This window comes from Coturnix japonica, chromosome 5 (assembly GCF_054131305.1).
Source record: "Coturnix japonica strain WE chromosome 5, WE-NBRP24, whole genome shotgun sequence".
In the NCBI taxonomy this organism is placed as follows: domain Eukaryota; kingdom Metazoa; phylum Chordata; class Aves; order Galliformes; family Phasianidae; genus Coturnix; species Coturnix japonica.
In genome coordinates, this window is record NC_140667.1 from 18927417 (window position 1) to 18946911 (window position 19495).

Below are 19495 nucleotides of genomic sequence, written 5' to 3' on the forward strand. Positions count from 1 at the left end.
GGTGTGGTGTGCTTCTGATAGAAGGATTTGGGCTGTTTCCAGCATCAAAACAGAACTGAAAACTTTAAATTTTCTTTTTTAGAAGTACTTACTTAGGATTTTTCCACATGCCACGCTATTAAGAGACGAAAGCCTGCTACTAATTCTCTATCTGTAGCTTCATTTCCTCTAAGGAAATAACAAACTCCTCACAACAGTCTTTCCTGCAATTGAGATGGAAAAGTCATACCGTACCTATCAGAAGTCTGAAAGCTGTATTGTTACAGCCTTATCTTGACTAAAATAAAAGTAACATTTCCCAACAGTACAAGTGCTGCAAATATACCTAAGATTATTTCTAGATCTTCAAAAGGAAATATTTTGAAGTCATTTATTGACATTATGGGATTCGAAGGATTAGAATTTAGTTCTAATGCACGCATTAATTTATTGTTTAATTGAGCTCTGCAAACAGCTGCTGACTCAACACTGCAACTTCCTGCTGAACAGGTGAGAAAGTGATAGAGAGAAGGGCCCGAATCGGTGACCTACACCAAAATCTGTTCAAACATGCATTTAGTGTGGAAACCATGTTCATACAAACCAGAGTTCTGTAGATGTGAAATTAAACCCAGGTGATTTTATAAGTCTTCATATCCATATTCTAGCTGATATTCAAAAGACTTCCTTGCTTGATGGCATCAACTGAACAATAAACATTCAGGGTTTGTTTTTTTCTTCCCCCAGGGTTAAAATAAGGCGAGGTCTTCTTGCTTTCTAAAGGTCAAAATGCACTGGGGATTATTGTGGTCCTGAGGTATAAGCACTGCTGAAACCTACAGTCATATTTTGCAAACAGACAGGGGCAACTTAGAAATATCTTACAGTCCAATAGTGAATGAATTTAAGTGCTATCAATCGGTATTATTATCCATTCATATAAACATCAACACCGTTCACAGGAAAACGAGAAATGACACACTTAGATGTATCTCAGGAATAGCTTCTCATGTTTGCAAACAACCAACCAGTTTCATACACCAGAACCTGATTTTGGGGGATTCATATTCTTAACACTTAAGTTGTGCAGACTCAGAAAATACATTTTAATCTTGGAAATTCACCAGCTCAGTTCTGAGATAGACACTGGATTGTGTTAAGTTCCAGAGTGCAAAATTCATCTCCAAAGGAGTGAGGAAGAACTGTGAATGACTCCCAGTCAGACACCTGCCAGACAGACACTGGCTCAATACAGCGAAATCTTTGGAGTGAAGCTCACTTCTTTAAGAGCCTGTGAGTTTCAGAGGCACTTTAACATACAATTATTACAGTTCCCAAAGCTTTTCCAGCCATCTCTATGCTTGCTGAGACCACAAGAATCGGTCACACTTGTCCAACATGGACTGAATCAGGGCTCTGCAACAAAAGCAAAGGGAAAGTTAAACAGGATAAAAAAAACAACAACCTAACAACAGAAAGAACGATGCTTCTGCTTTTTAAAGCAAAGTTTATCAGAAATGCGATTACATTTCCGAGGTGACAGCAACATGCAACATGCATGCCTTCTCTAAAGACAAGCTGCAGGGCTCAGCAAGACAGACATCTTCAGAGAACCTTCCTCATTTATATCTTCTTACTTCCCCTCTTTTTTGCCCCTTTTAAGGTGCCCATATTGCACAACACACAGTTCTTAAGTGAAAAAGCCTTCAGCTGAGTTTAAAATTCAATAATTTAATTCAGGAGTGAAGTACTTTAAAAAATCTTTTTGTTAACTACAAAGTTTGAAGCACAAAGATCTAAAATAAATGGCATGCACATATCTTCCACTGACACATCATCTTACCTTTGCCTTTTCTCAGCAATTTTCAGTATCTCGCAGACACTAGTAAATCTTTCAGACAATTCTTGCATCAAGCCACACTCTTGTAGTAGAGGCAAGGCACGATTTGGGCCAATGGCCTTGGATAATAAAAGAGCTACGTTTTCCACAGTGATGCAATTTGGCCAGCTGGGGCTACCACTGTTGTTGACAGCATCCCCATTCTGTGGGCCATCGTTGTGCAAAGCACTGCTATGATTTTGTGCAAGATGAAGAAGAAACTTCCATTCTTCTGTGGTCTCTGGAATTGAACCTAGATGCAAAATGAGTTTGTTAACATTATTTGCAAAGCATGGTTTGTTACAAACCTACTGTTTTAAACGTGTCCGTACTTTAAAAGGACATAAGCTATTCTGTTTTCTCTTTGGAGATGTAATAAAATCAGCATTATCAGTAAAGAAAATTTTACCTTGACTGTGTAAAAACTCACTGCTGAATTACAAGCTAAGTTCTGCAGTGCTTCACTATATAAGGCTCTTTTGAGTTAAAAAGCAAATAATCATTTTGCCCATCCTTAACAGCATACCAGCCATTTATGTTTTTCAGACCTGCTGCAATACACTCAGCTAATGGAACGGTTTCCAAAACACTCATTACAAAAAAACCCCAAACAGTTGTGACAAATGTAATCAGTAAAGACTGAGGGCAGTTGTAATGCTGCAGAAAAACATTCATATTACTTAAGATTCACTAACCATCTTCTTCATTCAACAGGCTCAAATCATCCAAATGAGCAATATTAGTAAAGGCTTCTATTCTTCTATCCAGCTCCAGGCAGAGAAAAAGATATCCAGGCCAAAACCTTAAATAGGAGAGTAAAGATTTCCAGGAATCACATATTCAGCCTAAACTGAAGCCAACAATAGTAAAACACTCACTTACAGCATCAGTCAAAATGGAAGCAACTGAATGTCCTGAATGTATGAAGCAATACCACCCATTGCAGTATATACAGGCAATACCAGCAATCCAAAATGGGTACCTAATACATCAAACTGGGCTCTTAAAATTCATCCTTGAAAGAGGAAACACTTTTCAATGAAACACATTTGTGGAAGGAGCATACAGGTGGCTTTCATTTGTATCTTTTTAGGGTCAGAGTATAAGTATGAAGTTTTCATCTCACCCATGTGATTTACAAACATCAGCCATCTTCTCTTTCATAACAAAATCAGCTGGGAGTTTAATCAAAAGCAGAATGAGTTGGCTGTATCCCCATGTAAACAAATGCGACCGTGGCCTAGAAGATAAGAAGATCTGTTTTCTTATGCATTCATGTTTTCTTTAAAAACGTATGCTTTCTCTATGAAAAAAAATAAAAATAAAAAATCAGATGCAGCACTTGAGAGAAGGGAAACAGGAGACACAGCACCTCACTGTGTTTCAGTAAGAGCAGTCACTCCGTAAAGCATTATGGACAAAGTATTTTAATCCTTTTGTTACTTGTGCTCAACTCTGCAATATACAAAATGCCTCAAGGATTCACTGACATCACAACCGTCATTTAGAACTTAAGCCAAAAGCCCAGAGACCAGCTTTCTGCTGCACTCAGAACCTTGGGCAAATCCTCACTCACCTGGGATTTCCTTCTGCATCTACAGTGTTTGCTCTTTGTGGTGCATCATGAGAAACTGCCAAGCACAACCAATCCAGTCGTACTGATTCTGGTTGCAGAAGAGATCTAAGGAGAGATGACCTAGAAAACAAAGCATATAGGAAAAGTCCAATTGCTAAGTATGCTGGCTATATAGAGACATGAAAAAAAGTTGCATGTGGACAAAAAGACCACCATGATATAAAATGAAATATGGAAAAATCTAGAATGTTTTCTGTTTTTAGGAAGTGAGAGGAACCACAGGAAAACAAGTTGATGGGTTGCTGGTTGCATTCCCCTCCCACACACAGTTTTTTCCCCCATTATTATATGCTTTCTGGCCTCAGTAGACTGAACTGCAGGCACACGAACAAACCCATTCTATTCAAAGCATTATTCACAAAAGTTCTGTCAAAACTAGCACCTTAGCTAACAAAACCCAGTTTGAGAAAGCAACTAAATCTGGCAGAATGAAGAGGCATCTAAGGAACACCAAAGATACAGAAATAGTTGAAAACAAACGAACAAAAACCCCACAGCTAGATGACAAAAGATAAAGAGATTCTGCATTCCCTTTACCTTGTATCCTCTGGCACTGACTTCAAAAGGCTATCTAAGTATGCTAAAAAGTGAGCTGGATTATTCCTGCAAAGCTGCTTGATATCAGAAGGCACAATGGAAGGGTAGAACTTGACCAAGGGCCGAAGAGCCATTTCCCCAAATTTTTCATAAAGTCTACAGAGAAAGAGAAAAACAATCCATTTTCAGTGCCAAACAACAACATTATCTATTTGCAAAGATATCTTTCGAATGCAAGATAGCACTGAAAGGTGATCTTCTTAAAAAAGATTCCCAGAATGCTTCACAAAATGTGAAGTGGAAAGCTCTCAGTTAACAGCATGAGCACGAAGGATAAGGAAGAGTTAGCTACAAACCTTTGAGCATGTACCAGCAACAGAGGGCTATCATCCCAGGGCCCCAAGTCATGCAGCTGTTTCAGTATTTTCAACATATCTTCATTTTCCATCGCCAAAGTCATTGGACTGTGACACGTTAGCTCTGAAATACATTAGTGCACATATTACAGGCAATGTCTTTTGCCTTAACACACACAGCTGCTGTTAAGTGTAGGAACCAAAGTTATTGCTGCCTTCACAGAACAGTAGCTAACAGCAGTAATAAATTAACTGTTTGGTCACTTACGTCACTGAAAGCAGAGCTTAACACGAATCTGAATTGTGATCAAATGTGGGTATTAGTCTACAGACACAAGTCCCACTGAGGACAAACTAGGAACATATACATTACTTTTATCTCTAAGGCACTCACAAATATACAAATGTTGAACTAATTCACAGAAGCAGATACTAACCAAAGGTTGTATTCCTTGACTAATCTTTGCTAGTTTCAAATCAATGCTAAGACTACTTCACTCTTAAAAGAAAACACAAGAAAGCACCTGAATACAGATTACAGGCATAGTTCTGTTTTTCAGCATAATCAGGAAGCGTTAATGAGACTAAAGAATTTTTGCAGGAAAAAAAAGAAGTTTGAGGCGATAAGCCATTCATTTGCATAGAACCATTCAGTTTTGTTTCACATTGATGACATTACTCTACAAGCCATATCTTCAATGGCCACTGCAAACACTGAAGCCTTATCTCCTACCTTTTGCTTATTACCATTTATGTTTGATTCCAATTACATTATTCTGCTAGTTGAAGAATAAACCCTTTGTTTTAAATAGAGCTGTTCTGAAATTATCACAGTATTTAACCAACAAACTCCATCTAAATTAAAGGTTCAAAAGTAGTTTCTGTGGAACTGCAAAGAAAAGGCAGGAACAGACTCTCCTAGGAGCCAACAGATTTTATACTTCCAGGGAAAAAAACACACACACAACCCCAAAACAGAACAAAACCTTCCATCCACCAATCAACCCTCCCCTCCCTGTATCACACTGTATCCACAGAAGGAGAATCCGCAGACACATTTTTGAGCTTTTTTCCCCCTATTTCCTCCCAAACAAAATCTTGCTCTGAGTTTACTAGTAATAAAACCTTCATTAGTTACCTTTCAATCCTGTAATGTATGTTTCCCATACGTTAGGGCAGCTTGCATACATGGTTATAATACACTGCTTTAGTCTTTTTAAATCCAAAAGGAAGAAGTAGCTTTGTATAAATCTACAAGCAAAGGTCCACAAAGCTGCTGGGGGCAGGCTTTGATCAGAGCCATCCTCTGCATCACCATTTCCACATGAAAATACACGCAGTTCAAAACACAGCGTTGTCAGCTCAACCAGATCTTTGTGAACATCTGGTTCTAGGTCACATGGAGGAGAAACTTGAAAGTAGCCATCCAATAGTCCCTTGGAATCAGTACTACTTTCATGTATGGTTTGGTTTTCACAGGTTTCATCTTTGTTTTCAGTGCAGTCTTCCTCCACACAACCTGGTTCTTTGCCTACTAGATCTCCACCATTTGGATTTCCTTGCAGGTTTTCCTCCAGGACTTCCCTCTGTTCTTCGGCACGTACAGCTTTACTCTTCTGAACAGAGGAAGCAAAATGCTCTTTGCTGCCAAATTTTTCTTCCAGAAAGACAAGCCACTCCTGTAAAACCCTCTTCATACACTGTGGTTCCAACAAACACAGGGGATCCTGGAGTTTGGCTCTGTAGAAGAGAAAGCTGCTAAGTTGCTTGACAGCTGTAAGAGGTCACAAGTGAAATACTATGTGCTTTGTGTAACTCTTAAGTATACACTCCAAAACCTGACTTACAGCCAGTTGCTATTCTTGTGGTTCCGACTGAATCGGACAGAATTTAAACTAATCACAGCATGCATGTTTGATGTTAGTATATCATTACTACTTCCCCAAGCTTTCTTTTGGAATTGATTTTTGTTTGTTTTCATGGTTCTGGTTTTTTTTTTTGGTTTTTGTTTGTTTGTTTGTTTGTTTCCTCCCCCCCCCCCCCAATGCTTGTTTCCATTTTGATTTTTGGTTTGCATGTAGTTAGGATATAGTTACTTCAGTGTTACCCTTCTGTCCTAAGCAAGCTTACAGCATTCTGATTGGTTTTAAACAGAGAAAACAAATCATTAGCTAAAATAAAAACCTTATAGGTAACACCAGAAGACGTTCACAACATTACTCTTTCATACAGAACTAACAAGTCATTTTCCTACTGAAACCCAACGTATCTAGACATTAAATTTTTCTTAGCTTACATAGCTTTTGCTGTTGCAGCCTTAAGATCTCTTAGATGATCCTCCTCTGGAAGCTGGTGGTTCTGCAGCTCTGATCTAGAAAACCACAGTAGTTTAAGTCATAAATGAAATACATATAATTAACATGAGGATTTTCCTCAGATTTGTCAAGAGATGACATTGATCCCATTATTAAAAAAATAAAACATTTATTTCTAAAGAAGCTCAGTAGGAATTATCAACATACCGGACATCAAGAACAACAGCTAATAACACTTCTATGGCCTCTACTGTAACTTCTGTTCTAACTACAGTTGATTTCTGATGATGCTACATAAAAACATAATTGTGTCACCATATGAAAGTTTGCATAAATTAGCAAACCACTCGAATATGAAGCAACTTAGTCATGTACTATTAAATTAAATAATTTATTTAATAATTTATTTAATAATTAAATTAAATAAGGTAGGTACTTTATAGCTACAATTAAGTTTTGAAAGACAAGAAAGTATTTACTCTCTGCTCAGGAAAGAGAAGATAAACTGCCAGACTTGTATCCATACCTATGATGGGCACCACAGATCCACTATTAAGTGTTCCTGAATACACTGCATTCTTGCTTGTGAGCAATCACAGCTCTATGGAGACTGCACACTCCAACATCCAGACTCACTCACTGACTGAATCAGATAAGGAGTCAAGGAGAATCAGTGAAACCCACTGGAGTAATGACAGCAGCTGGAAACAGCAAGATCCCCATTCTGCTCAAAGGGGAGGTTTTCTTTAGATTTGATCCTCAGAACATCCAGCAAATACAATTGCTAAGAAAATGAGATTTTGCACTTACTCCCTTTCTTCCTGTGGAGATGCTACCAGATTAACAGACACCTCCTGCTGCTGCTCATCATCCTTTGCCTCTTGTTTCCCTCTGCTATCAGGACTCACGTGAAGTGTGCCGATCTTTTCAGTAGTTTTGCGTACAAAGCTGGAAACACTAAAAGAAAGAAGTTCAAACACTTGAAACTGAAGGTTCACACCTGAAAGAATCAAACAATTTCTTTCCAATCAAAGCATAATTTCAGAAATCTTTATTGCCTGAAGAAGTCTTGGAAGAAAAAAAAAAAAAAAGATCAAAAATCACTGAAAAACTGCTCAGAATTCATACTTCATTTGTAATTCCACATTTAAGACTCAGAGGGGTTTGCTGCTTGAAGAACAGGACCACATACCAACATCAAGCACTTAGATTGTAACATATATCTGTATACCAACAGACACAGATTAGCTACATTTCACTGTGGAGCTGGTAAATCACCATTAGGAGATTGTGGTCCTCTGGTGGTGAGAAATGGTTTTACAGTACTCAAACTTATTTCTTCAGATTATAAAGCTCATTAAAAATATCCTTTTCAAGCTGTCAGTTCCTACCCATTCAGAAATCTCAACAAGAATACAGAAACTCGATATTTCTACCACTTTCACAAAGGAAACCTTGTCACCAAGAGCTGAACAGAGAACTCAGTATTTTGCCTTCTGACTAGCTTAGGACATCAAAGACAAAGAACAAGAACCAATCCAAACCTTTAACTTGCTCACCAGAAAATGTGACATCTTTTATCATACAAAAAAATAGCAAAGTTAAATGTTTCTGCAGGAGAGAGAAAGGATTGAAACAACAGACTGGACTTCAAATGTATATGAAGAATTACAGGGAAACTGTAAAATATGACAGAACATAGCTGGTACTTGAAAATTCAGTTCCAAATATTATCAGTAATTGCTTGCACTTGAACTCTTAAGAAGCACTTCTGGTTTTGAAAGAATTCAAAGCAGGCTGAGATCTCCTTACTACTGATATCTGCTACAGTCTCTTGTTGCACTATACAATTCATGGACCTTGTAATCGAAGGAGAAGTCTGCAATTTCTCAGCCCATTATTATGGACCAGAAACATTTTGAGTGAGAAACATACAAGCTTGAAAATAAATATTTAAGTTATGTATCTAACACCTTCTGCTTTCTATCTTATAATGAGTTTTAAAAGCAGTTTGATTGCGACACAAAAACAGACACAGTAAGCTACCATTATTCCACAAACACCTGGGAAATTAACTAGATTTACTGAAAGGTGTGTGAGAGGAGGAAGATGGCAGACTACACAGCATATTTTATAAGTGTGTTCTGACAATATCTAGCATCAATTACATATTTTAACTTCCGCCCACAACAGCCTGGAGGAAGCTGCCTCTGATTCCTCAGAAATTCAAGTTCCAGAAAAGCTAAATTTCAAAACAGCATTTAGTAAATCTGTTTCAGGTGCAAATCATAAACATGGTTTACGAGACAATATTAGACATTTTTAGATATTTAGAAATCTAAAGGTCAAAATCTGAGCTCTCTTGAAACTTACTGTAGTTCTTCACAAATTAAAGCTTCCTCTTGACACTGATTAAGTAGCTGAGCAAACTGGGCAGCATCCCAAGCATTTCATATCAGATCCTACATTTTTACAGAACAGAATACAAACTATACCAGACAATGCTACAAATTCGGAGGACAGAAAAGGGAAAGATGTAATGGATGAGTGAACGTCCTGCAAGTTTTACCTTTCTTTGACAGCTTGGAGAGAGACGAGAGGAGATGGGGAACGAAATGATAAAGGAATACTGAATGGGAGAAATGTGTCACTCCGGTCAGCCTCTATCGTCACAGATGCATGAGATGCGTTGTCTAACAAATGGAATTGAAACAAAGAAACATGAATAAATGAAACAGTGAAACAAACAAGTTTCTAATTCCTAACTAAATAAACAGTATAAGATACTTTCATCCTTTTTAGCTTTCAGGTGATGACTCCAAGGAGACAAAAATGCTACATAGACTCAACAAATGTTTCATTACTGACTTCGAACCTTGCAGGTCTGCTTTGTTAATCGTCTTTTGGCCCTACAGCAAGGCGAGTAATGATCACAACTGCCTGAAAAACCATCTTCGAAAAATACTTACAGTTCATTTAGAGGACAAAAAAAAAAAAAAAAAAAATAATCGATTTAATGCACCAGTAGTTATTTAAGCAGTTAGGAAAAGTGCGATATGTATCAATTCACATTATCCTATCTCCTAGAAGCTGAATAATGTATGAACATAAACACCATGAAACATGGATATGGTATAATAAAATCACTCCTCTATCTGAAGGGATTTCAAGACATAACTCAAGACTGACTTTTGATAAGAACCACAGGAAATACAGAACCACTGGCTATTTCCCCTTCATTCTTAAACACCTATTAGTACCTACAGTGCGTTTTGATTAGTTGTCTGTTACAAGCTGCATATTTAAGTGATTAAAATTAAGGAGAAAAAAAAGAACACCTTTGCAACAGTCAGAACTACCTGCACTGTTGAGAAGACACGGCTATACTGTTACAGAAATTCCATCAGAATTCACCACCTCTCTAGAGAGCATCTAAAGATCATAACTGATCGTGCCTAAAAGGAAATCAATAATCTAAAAGCTTATGATATCTTACATAAATGTGACCAGGGAAACCAGCATCAGTGCAGCAAGAAAACAGAGTTATTTATTAAGTCTACCTCTCTTAAATATCAAATGAAGGATGTTACTTCAAGGAGCACCCAGAACCTTTCTACCCTGAAATCATCACTACATTTGCTATCACTTGTTGAACAGACAGAACAATTTTAACTCTTAATGTTCAAAAACTATAACTCCTCATTTTAGAATTTTAATGTTAGAAATCATAGGCTGCCTGGATATTTTCTCACTAATTTTCATGGTGATGAAGGTTAAAAGAAGGCCAATGAAAAGGCTAAAAATATCACATAATCCAGTCAGTAGGAAAACGTCACTGACAAACAGAGACGTAAAAATCCCTATTCTCCCCATATCCACCATTGTTTTTCCTCCAGCAAAGCACTCAAACTGTTCGAGGGAGACAACTCTGTAACAGCTGAGGGCAGACTTTACTGGAATGCCTCTCCACCCCACCCTGATAATCATTCCAGGTTTCTTTGTCTCCTCCCAGTCTCAACCAGAGAAGAGAATATATGTTGTCTCACTCAATCTTTCAAACAGTGACAGATATTTGATAAGAAATGAAAACAAGCTCCCTGAATAGTCTAAATGTTAGTCATTAACAATTATATAACTCCCATAACAACCTACATGTATCTAACAGGCAATCCCCTTCATAAAAGAAATCCTGTAAGAAAGCTAATAACATTCCTGTCCTAAGCCTACAGCTAACCCCTGAAGAAAAACCCAGAGACAAGATTAACGAATTATTTCCTGGAGCTGAAATTACTGGAAAGACAGGGACAGCAAACAAATCTCATCTAAAGCTCAATCAACATCTTCATAGTCAGCCACGATAATCTAGCATTCATGCTGTATTGCACATAAAGGCAGAAAAAAAAAAATGGTGTGAAAGCTAGCCTGGGAAATGCTTTCTGTGCATTTTGTTTTCTTTCTCTCTTTTGTTTGCCTTTACAGTTTTCCATTCTGTGTAACCAACACTCCAATGTTTCAAGGAGCTTCACTGGAAGGAGGGATAACTGATTGTTCCCACTGATTGAATCAGAAGATTAATGGATGGCTAGATAGAGGAAAGTAAAAGCATAGAGCAAAACATTAGAACTCCCACAGAATACATAAGCACTGCATATGAAGAACATATTTGCATTAAAAAAATATTACCAAGTTCCACCTGTTCATCCTCCTGGTGTGCATGAAATTCTTTAAGCCTCTCATCTTCTGAGAAGGTTTGACTGTGGAGAGAACATGAATCGTCATCTGACTGACTGCCCCTTCGGCTAATAACACGGTATATGCCGGAGTCCAACACACTGAAACTTTCCTGTCAGACAAAAGAAGAGTTGAATGTTTTTTGAGTTGTACTTCCTTGTTAAACATGCTTCAATTAAAAACACAGTCTCCACATAAACACCCTCACAGCACTTTATAATTCCCTATCTGGGAAAGCCGTATGTAATATCATTCTTCTGACATATCCAGAATGAATAAGGAAATACATACTGCTAAGTGTGCAAGTCCAGAGACTTTACAAAGATGTAAATGTTGCAAACGCTCTTAGGAAAGTTGGCTGTAGAACAACTAGTGTATTTTGTATAAGACTACGAGATAAAACCATCTTGGCTTTTGTGTCATGCACACAAGTGTCCATATTCTTTTTAATATTTAACCATGCCCAGGTAGCACAACTACGGAGGCTCTAACACTGCTTCCAGGACATACATACATCCTTTGGCTTGCATCCAGTCTATGTAATTTCACTTTCTCATTTGCTAATGGCAAAAAACAAAAAATAAACAAAAAAAACACACCCAACTTGTTTACCCTTTACATTACTGTTTTTTAAGCTCCACTTCTGAAACACTCCAAGTGTTTAAGAACACTCATTAATACAACTCATGTTGTATTAATTTCGGAATATATCCCTTTTCTTGAAAAGCTTCTGGGAAACCAAGTCAATACCAAGAAGATAAACGTACAAGAAAATGTTAAAGAAAATCAAGTGTATTTCTCTGTAGACCTTTCTGCTTCAGCTTCATGGAGTCAGACAATTTTATTTTAAAACAGAGCTAGGGTAGTTCTCTATGTTCACATACACCACTTTCACCAGAGGAGACTACAGTTACAATTACAACAGTTACAATTACAATCGAGATGACCTTCAATGAGACACCATAAAATACAAAATTCAGCTGTAGAGAAAGCCTTCTTTGTATCAATCTTTGTTCACATCTAAGCCAGTAGTCATATGAAAAGACGGTAGGAATACAAGAGCTTAAAGAAGGCAAGTAGTATTCCATACCTCTCTATGCCAATTAACTTCAGAAAGCAGCATTATTGTGTACAGTAGATGTGGTAAAATTGAAAGGCTCATCTTCAAAGTGAGCAATGAGATGGCTGTAAAGCCATGAAGATAAAGCTTATGGGTAAAGTTTTGAGCACTCCCAATGCACTTACATGAGATGAAATGCTGCTCCTCCTACTGCTGCTCGCAGAGTCTAGAGGTTCCAACTTTAAGATGAGTTCTTCCAGATGTGAGATGAGATCCTGCTGGGCTGAGGCATCCAACTGAGACTTCAGGTGCTCCAACTTTTCTAGAGGTAAATTTTTTCTTGCCTGAAAATACACAGTAAAGCAGAAGCATTATTTTTTCTGATGTCCACTTAAAAAAAAAATAATAGTAATAATCAAAAAGGCACTATATACACAGGCTCATTTTCATGCTAGAAGTATAACATCCAGCAGACTTTCTAAAGATTCCACAGAATCACAGAATGACCTGGGTTGGAAGGGACCTCAAGGATCATGTAGTTCCAACCCCCTGCCTGGCAGGGCCACCAAACTTCCACAATTTGATCAGGTTGCCCAAGGCCCCATCCAACCTGGTCTTGAACACCTCCAAGGACGGGGCATCCACAACCTCCCTGGGCAGCCTGTTCCAGGGCCTAACCACTCTGCTAGTGAAGAACTTCCCCCTAACATCCAACCTAAATCTTCCCTCTTTCAACTTAAATCCATTTCCCCTTGTCCTGCCATTATCAGCCCTTTCAAAGAGTTTACAGCTCCACGTCTTTCTTGTGCTGAGGGCTCCATACCTGGACACAATACTCCAGATGGGGCCTCACAGAGTAAAGAGTGAGAATCACTTCCCTTTCCCTGCTGGCCACCCCTCTCCTGATGGAGCCCAGGATATTGTTTGCCTTCCAAAAATACGAACTTCAGAACTTAACGGAAGAGAGGGACAGGAAACAGAGTGAAGTTACACTGCATACTTAGCAAAGTGGTATTTACTCACCCTGCAGGAAATAACCGAATTCTGGAAGAGACAACAGACCCTAGCAGCAAGAGTCCAGAACCCTCTTCTCATCAGGCGCTCTACGCAGCGGTCCACCAGCAGAAGGGAAAAGCGTGCAACTTTTCCATTTGTATGCAGACAAAACAACTCATTCTTGTGAACTGCTATATCCTGAATATCTGCAAAACCAGATGCACAAAAGCATTTAAGAATCTGAAACTGTCAGCCAGGATTCCCTTTTATTCCTGGAGGAAGCTGAAAACCTATTTCCCACCTGACCCCATGCAACAGCCTAATACACTGCAGCACAAGTGGTGGGAGGAAAAACACCACAGAGTGCTACACCAGCATTTAACAGCTACAAAGCACAGATACCAAAACTTTCCTGAGCTGCATGGATGCTATTTAGTTTTCTTTCACCTCTGAAGAAGAATGAATAAAGTCTGATAAACACGAGAGAAATGAGACATCTTTAGCTTTGAAAAAAAGAACAAGAACATTTGCTAGGAGAAAGAAAACTCTGACCTTTCAGATTATCCTCCTTCAGAGGAGGCCTAAGAATAAACAGAAATGAGGAAAAACTACTGCAAATGTGGCTATTACTTTGTAGCATTTAATTACTGTACTGTAAGGTATGCTTACAGTGTGTTTTGGTCCTCCTAAGTACAGAGGAAAGGGTTGGATGGAAGGGGTAGGGAGAAGGCTACTATTCAAGGATGTAGCTGACAGATGACAAGAAAATGAGTTTTCTAATAAATGTTCTGCAATCCAGCTGCAGAAACAGAGTTCAAAAAGGTTCTGTGTTAAACAAGGACTTCAGAAGTGGCAAGTGTAAGAGATTATATTACAGAGCTAGGATTCTTAAAGTTTACCTTTTACTTCACTCCACAGCAAGACTTGAACACTTTGTGGAATAAAGATATAAATGCCTCTTTCTGTCCAGGTCAAAACATAATGCTCACTGCAAGCAAAGCAGATGTTACCCAGGCAAAAGTTAACTGTGGTAATAAACTATTTATCAACAGGAAACCATGCTGAAAAATACTCACGTCAAATATAGTAGCTTGGGGAAAGATAAAGATTGCGCAGAGCAGATGGAAGTAGCATAATGAGGATCTGTCCTATAAAGAAAAATCATTGTGTGTTACAAGGCCTAACTACAACAGCACCACATTCATAATATAATAGCCTCAGCTCTTTAAACCCAAAGCTGGTTTAAACTGTTGCAGTTACACAGACAACTACAGAACCAAAGCTTTGGAATTTTTAATTTAGTTATCAACTTCCATTATTAGAGCAGAACATAGTAATATGGCAGCTAGGATTAACTTCTGAATGCACTGGGAGTTCTCAGTGAGCCTAGAAGCCCCAAGCTGCTTTATCACCAATACACACACATTACCTGAGAGTAACAACAGGGAGAGGTGGAGATGAGAGCAGCTGCTTGAACTGATGCGTGCTCTGCACTTCCCCATCGAAGTTCACCTCCCACATCCTCGAGCCAGGCCGGGCACAGTATATCAACGGCTGCTGATTCCCAGTGTTTTTTCCAGCAGGGAAGAAACATGCTCCAAATTCTCCATCTCTCTCTTTGTTACCAATTTTCCAAAACTTCTCTCTTTTGGAGAAAACACATTTGTTAAGGCTGCATTATAAAGGCTCTCATTAATCTCGTCTTACTTTTGAAAAACAAAAGAATGAAAATTTGATTACTGAATTGTTCTGTTGATTTTAGCTATTTTTTTTTAATTCTGCAATGAATACAGTGAAGTCTGCATTAAGTTTATAAAAGACCAGATGCAGAAATAGTTATTAATTCATAATAAGTGCTCAGATCATGAGCTTCTTTTTCTTCCACAAATGCCAAAGACAACTTCTGTGGTCAATCCATTTGAATTTAGTCATAGCAACAAGGGGAAGTTCCTGTTAATGGCAGAAAGCAAATGTAGCTCTGAGAAAGGCAAGAGGGAGGATGTGTGGCACCAGCCAGACAACCTCAGCTACATCCCTGCGAATGCAGCATTACAAATGATCCCAGAAATCATTTCCAGGCATGGGAAAAATAAGCACAGAGTTACGAAAGAGAAATCATGCTAACAGCCTTTTGCAAAAGAACGACTGCATTGTTACATCAGGGGAAACCAGGCATCTATCTTGACCTCAGGAGGGCTTCTGACACTGACTTCCACAACATCTTCACAAGAGAAGCTAAGGAAACATGGGCTAGATAAACAGCTCCAGCTGGTTGCAGAGCAATTTTGTAGGGGTCATGGTGGACAAGCTCAGTACAAGCCAGCAATGCTCAGCACTGCTCACACATATTTGGGGGTGCTCAGGTCAATTCTGGGCTCCTCAGTACAGGAGAGCCTTGAACATACTGGAGCAAGTCCAGCTTAGGGATACAAAGATGATGATGAGATTACAGCACCCACCACCTGAGAAGAGGCTGAGAGCTGGGCCCGCTCAGCCTGCAATAGGAAAGTTGATGGAAGCATGAACGTCTTATCTGGTCTTACCCAAGTGTGAGGGGCATACCGAAGTGTAGCAAGCAGAGCCAGGCTGTTATAGGTGGTGTCCAGACACCACACAACAAGAGGACAAGAGGAAACAGGCAGAGACTGAAATATAGGAAATGCCATTTTAACATAAGAAAAACCTCTGATGTTGTGAGTGGTGAACCATGAGCAAAGGCTGCCCTGAAAACTTGTGGAGCCTCCACTCCTGAAGATGTTCAAAACCTCATGACATACAGACTCATGCAATCTGTTCTACTAAACTATGCTTTAAGCAGGGAAGTGAAAGTAAATCATCTCCAGAAGCTCCTCCCAACTGTAGCAATTCTGCGTGACTCTGGAGATTTCACTATTTTACAAAGAAAACATAACTTACCTCTCAGTATCACATAAATAAGTGCGTGTAAGTGAAGATATGAGCAATCTTCCATCCAAATAATCCAGCTGAACAACCCGAGAATCTACAGTGGTTATAATCTGAACAGGAAACATCACAAAAGTAGCAGCAGCCTATGATTAAAAAAAAAAAAGAAAGAAAAGCATCAGTTTAGTACAAAGACTATTTGAAGTTAGAATTGCGGAATTCAGAAAAGGCTCATGTATACTACGAATAGAAAGCACAAGACAAAGTGAGTCAGTGCAGTTCCTCTCTTCTCTCCCTTTAAAGAACAAGGTTTTAATCACTCAGAGACATCTGAGTTCAAATTTTCTTCCCAAGACCATTACTGAAGTCTTAAGAAAAAAAAGATCATCTTATCCCATTGCATCCTGATATTTCTTTATAAAAAGAGCATGGCTTTTGTAACGCTGAGAGGGTTCTTTATTCCTCTGTAAGCTTTGTGTGCTCGTCAATTGTCTCAGTTCTGCCCATGGGTACTTTCAGCTAACAGTCTTAAATAGACATCTGAGGGATTGCTGAATGCAAACCAAACCAAAACATCTTCCATCAGATTTTGGCAATTTATATCAACATGCACACTTTTTTTTTAATTACCCTGCACACTCTGTTATACAAGTCCCCCAGTCTGCACGGGTAGCAGAACAAAGTCATAGACAGTGTTCTCATTCATAAGAAACTACTGGGAGCTGCTCTCCCATTTTCTAGTGGACTGTCTCCACATCTGACATGTCATCTTGTCATCTTTGTTAAGAAAGAACCGATTTCTTGCCTGAACAAACTGTATTACATGTAAGACTCAGCAGTCTTAACAGGCACAACCATTATATTGCTCTATCCTGCCTGAAGGGAATTCTACAAGACCGCGCTCTACCTTGATCATAGTATATGCATTTAAGACACACTGTGGATTTGCTCAAATCTCTGAAGGCTGGACAAACAAGTCATCACTTCTACTGTTGCCTCAAGAGACTGTTTCTCATCCCAGCAGACAAAGCTACCACAAGTTTTCCTCCATTCTATGTCACTTAAAAGAACTCACCCACCTCCCTCAGGAACCTCTCAATCTCTAACAAAGTAAGCGATATTTTACCTTCCCCTGTTTGGATGTGTTAATTTTGATGGCTGATACTTTCCCCACGTGATCTCCTACAAAAACACGCAGGGCGGCTGTATCCCAACACAGAGCTGTAACTTTTCTGCCCTTATGCTCAGAGGAAACATAAATCCGTTCTGGCTTCCCACGACGTTCCTGATTCAGCTCCCACACCACCACGAGACCCTGGCTGCAAAATTTAAAAGAAAACACAAGCTGAGAATGAGCCTTGTAGGGGCATTCAGCATATTATCAATGATAAAAATGCTTTATACCCATAATACCTATACAAACCTATACAAATAATATACCTATACAAAATCTATACAACCTCAAAGCTGGCTGCATTAGAGGCTGCATGCTCTCAAGAACTTTAATATCCTTCCTCATGCCACTCAGCAGCAGCAGCGCTGGTTGGTTACTCTTTCACTGACTGGTATTGCCAACAAGGATGCTAAGCTTGAAGAAAAATGAGTATTCACATTTTAAACAATGTAAATGGTATCAGCTATAAATTTCACTGTGATAAGCCAATAAAGATCTTCCTTCCAATGCTGAATGGCCTCAGGAGAACATTTATCAACATAACTTTACATGTATTAGTTCTCAGATAGATGTTTCATTACAGAAATACAACTTACTAAAATAATTACTCTAGAGATTTATTCTGTTGAGGCATCTACCAGTTAATTCCCTACCTTGCCCCCTCTCCCCTCAAGCTCTCAATAGACATCAATCTGAAACTTAGAAGTTACTTCATAACATTGAGCCAACATTCAGGTTTATATTGCTCACCTAGTGGCAACAGCAACATAGTCTTCATCGTGTAAACAACATGCGACTCGGGAAATGGCACCCTCCTGAAAGCAAATACAGCAGGGAGTGCAAATAAGTGATGCTCTTGTACTACCTCCACCAGGCCATAACTTTTATCTCTATGAAATAACACAGATTAGTCTGTGTGGTACAGATGCTTTTGTGTGTTTGGATTTTGTCCGCACACACTGAGCAGCCCAAAGCATGACTGGATCAAGAGAACCAATCACATCTGCCAATGTGGAAACCACCTTTATCAAATCCCTCGCACACTGTTACACTGCAGCTCAGCGCCACAGACTGCTTGATCACAATGCAGCTGTATGAAATCTGACCTCATTCAGACAGCTCAACAAACTGAAAGCACACTTCCCCCAGGCCTGTTTTCCCTGGCTGATTCTCTGCAGGACGTTATCCCCATACCTTATGGGTAAGGAAGAGCCTCTGCTTCCAGCCATCCTTCTGGATAAGGTTCAGCCCTCCTCCTGAGGTGCCGAGCACCAGCCACTTCCTCGACACGGTGATGCATGTGCACTGCAAGGGAAAAGGACACAGAGGAGAACCTGAGCACGAGCTGAAAGCGGCACCTTTAGTTTCTATTATAGTTGTGTTTTTAAGGAGTCCCCCACACACCAGCTTTGCAGGCTGCTCGTGGAATGCTGTCAGCACAGCCAACAGGGAATTAAAATAGCGTTCTTAAAGATTGAACTGAACCACAAAAGACAGGAATGATCTTTAGTCATGTTTTTCACCCTACGAGGACGTGACAAAACACACACGGAGCTCGGTTCTGCTTTCGCTTCCTCATCTCCCGTAGCGCCCAATACAAGGGAGCACCCACACACCGAGAGCAATAACGCTCGGAGCTTAATTAAAACAGCCCACGTCAGGAAACTACGCGAGTTCATCAGACCTTAAAGCGCTCTACCGTCACACACCTTCAGCCGGGCAGAGTCCAGGCGCAGCGCGGCCAGCAGCGGGTCTAAGCTCTCCAACTCCGCCAGCACGTGGCTGTAGGACTCCGGCACAGCCGCAGGTATCGCCGCATTCCCGGCCGGCCCCGACTCCATGCTACGAGCGGACACGGCCCCCAACGGCACCGGCTCCTCTTACGGCGCTACAGCCACCGCCCGCGGCACGTGACCCGCGGTGGGACG

The 19495-nt window shown here is 39.6% G+C and overlaps 1 protein-coding gene across 5 annotated transcripts; it reads right to left on the reverse strand.

The window, feature by feature from the left end:
• Window positions 1-240: 240 nt before the first annotated feature.
• On the reverse strand, window positions 241-19489 carry HPS5 (HPS5 biogenesis of lysosomal organelles complex 2 subunit 2). 5 transcript variants are annotated; one of them, XR_014946482.1, is made up of 22 exons: window positions 19277-19489; window positions 18762-18872; window positions 18318-18382; window positions 17520-17712; window positions 16406-16539; window positions 14919-15134; window positions 14566-14637; window positions 14389-14477; window positions 13517-13695; window positions 12679-12837; window positions 11386-11545; window positions 9272-9395; window positions 7513-7659; window positions 6684-6758; window positions 5526-6127; window positions 4388-4511; window positions 4032-4187; window positions 3435-3554; window positions 2985-3161; window positions 2554-2660; window positions 1823-2111; window positions 241-1395 (listed from the first exon to the last, which is right to left on the reverse strand). XR_014946482.1 is itself a non-coding variant. In XM_015864153.3 (22 exons), exons 1-22 carry the CDS (start codon window positions 19406-19408, stop codon window positions 1335-1337), a joined length of 3429 nt encoding a protein of 1142 aa, XP_015719639.1. In that variant the 5' UTR covers window positions 19409-19489; the 3' UTR covers window positions 241-1334. The 5 variants fall into 5 exon arrangements, 4 of the variants coding, with proteins under 4 accessions (XP_015719639.1, XP_085404741.1, XP_085404740.1 ...); XM_015864153.3 differs by having other exon boundaries at window positions 2985-3098; XM_085548615.1 differs by lacking the exon at window positions 14389-14477 and having other exon boundaries at window positions 2985-3098.
• Window positions 19490-19495: the final 6 nt, after the last annotated feature.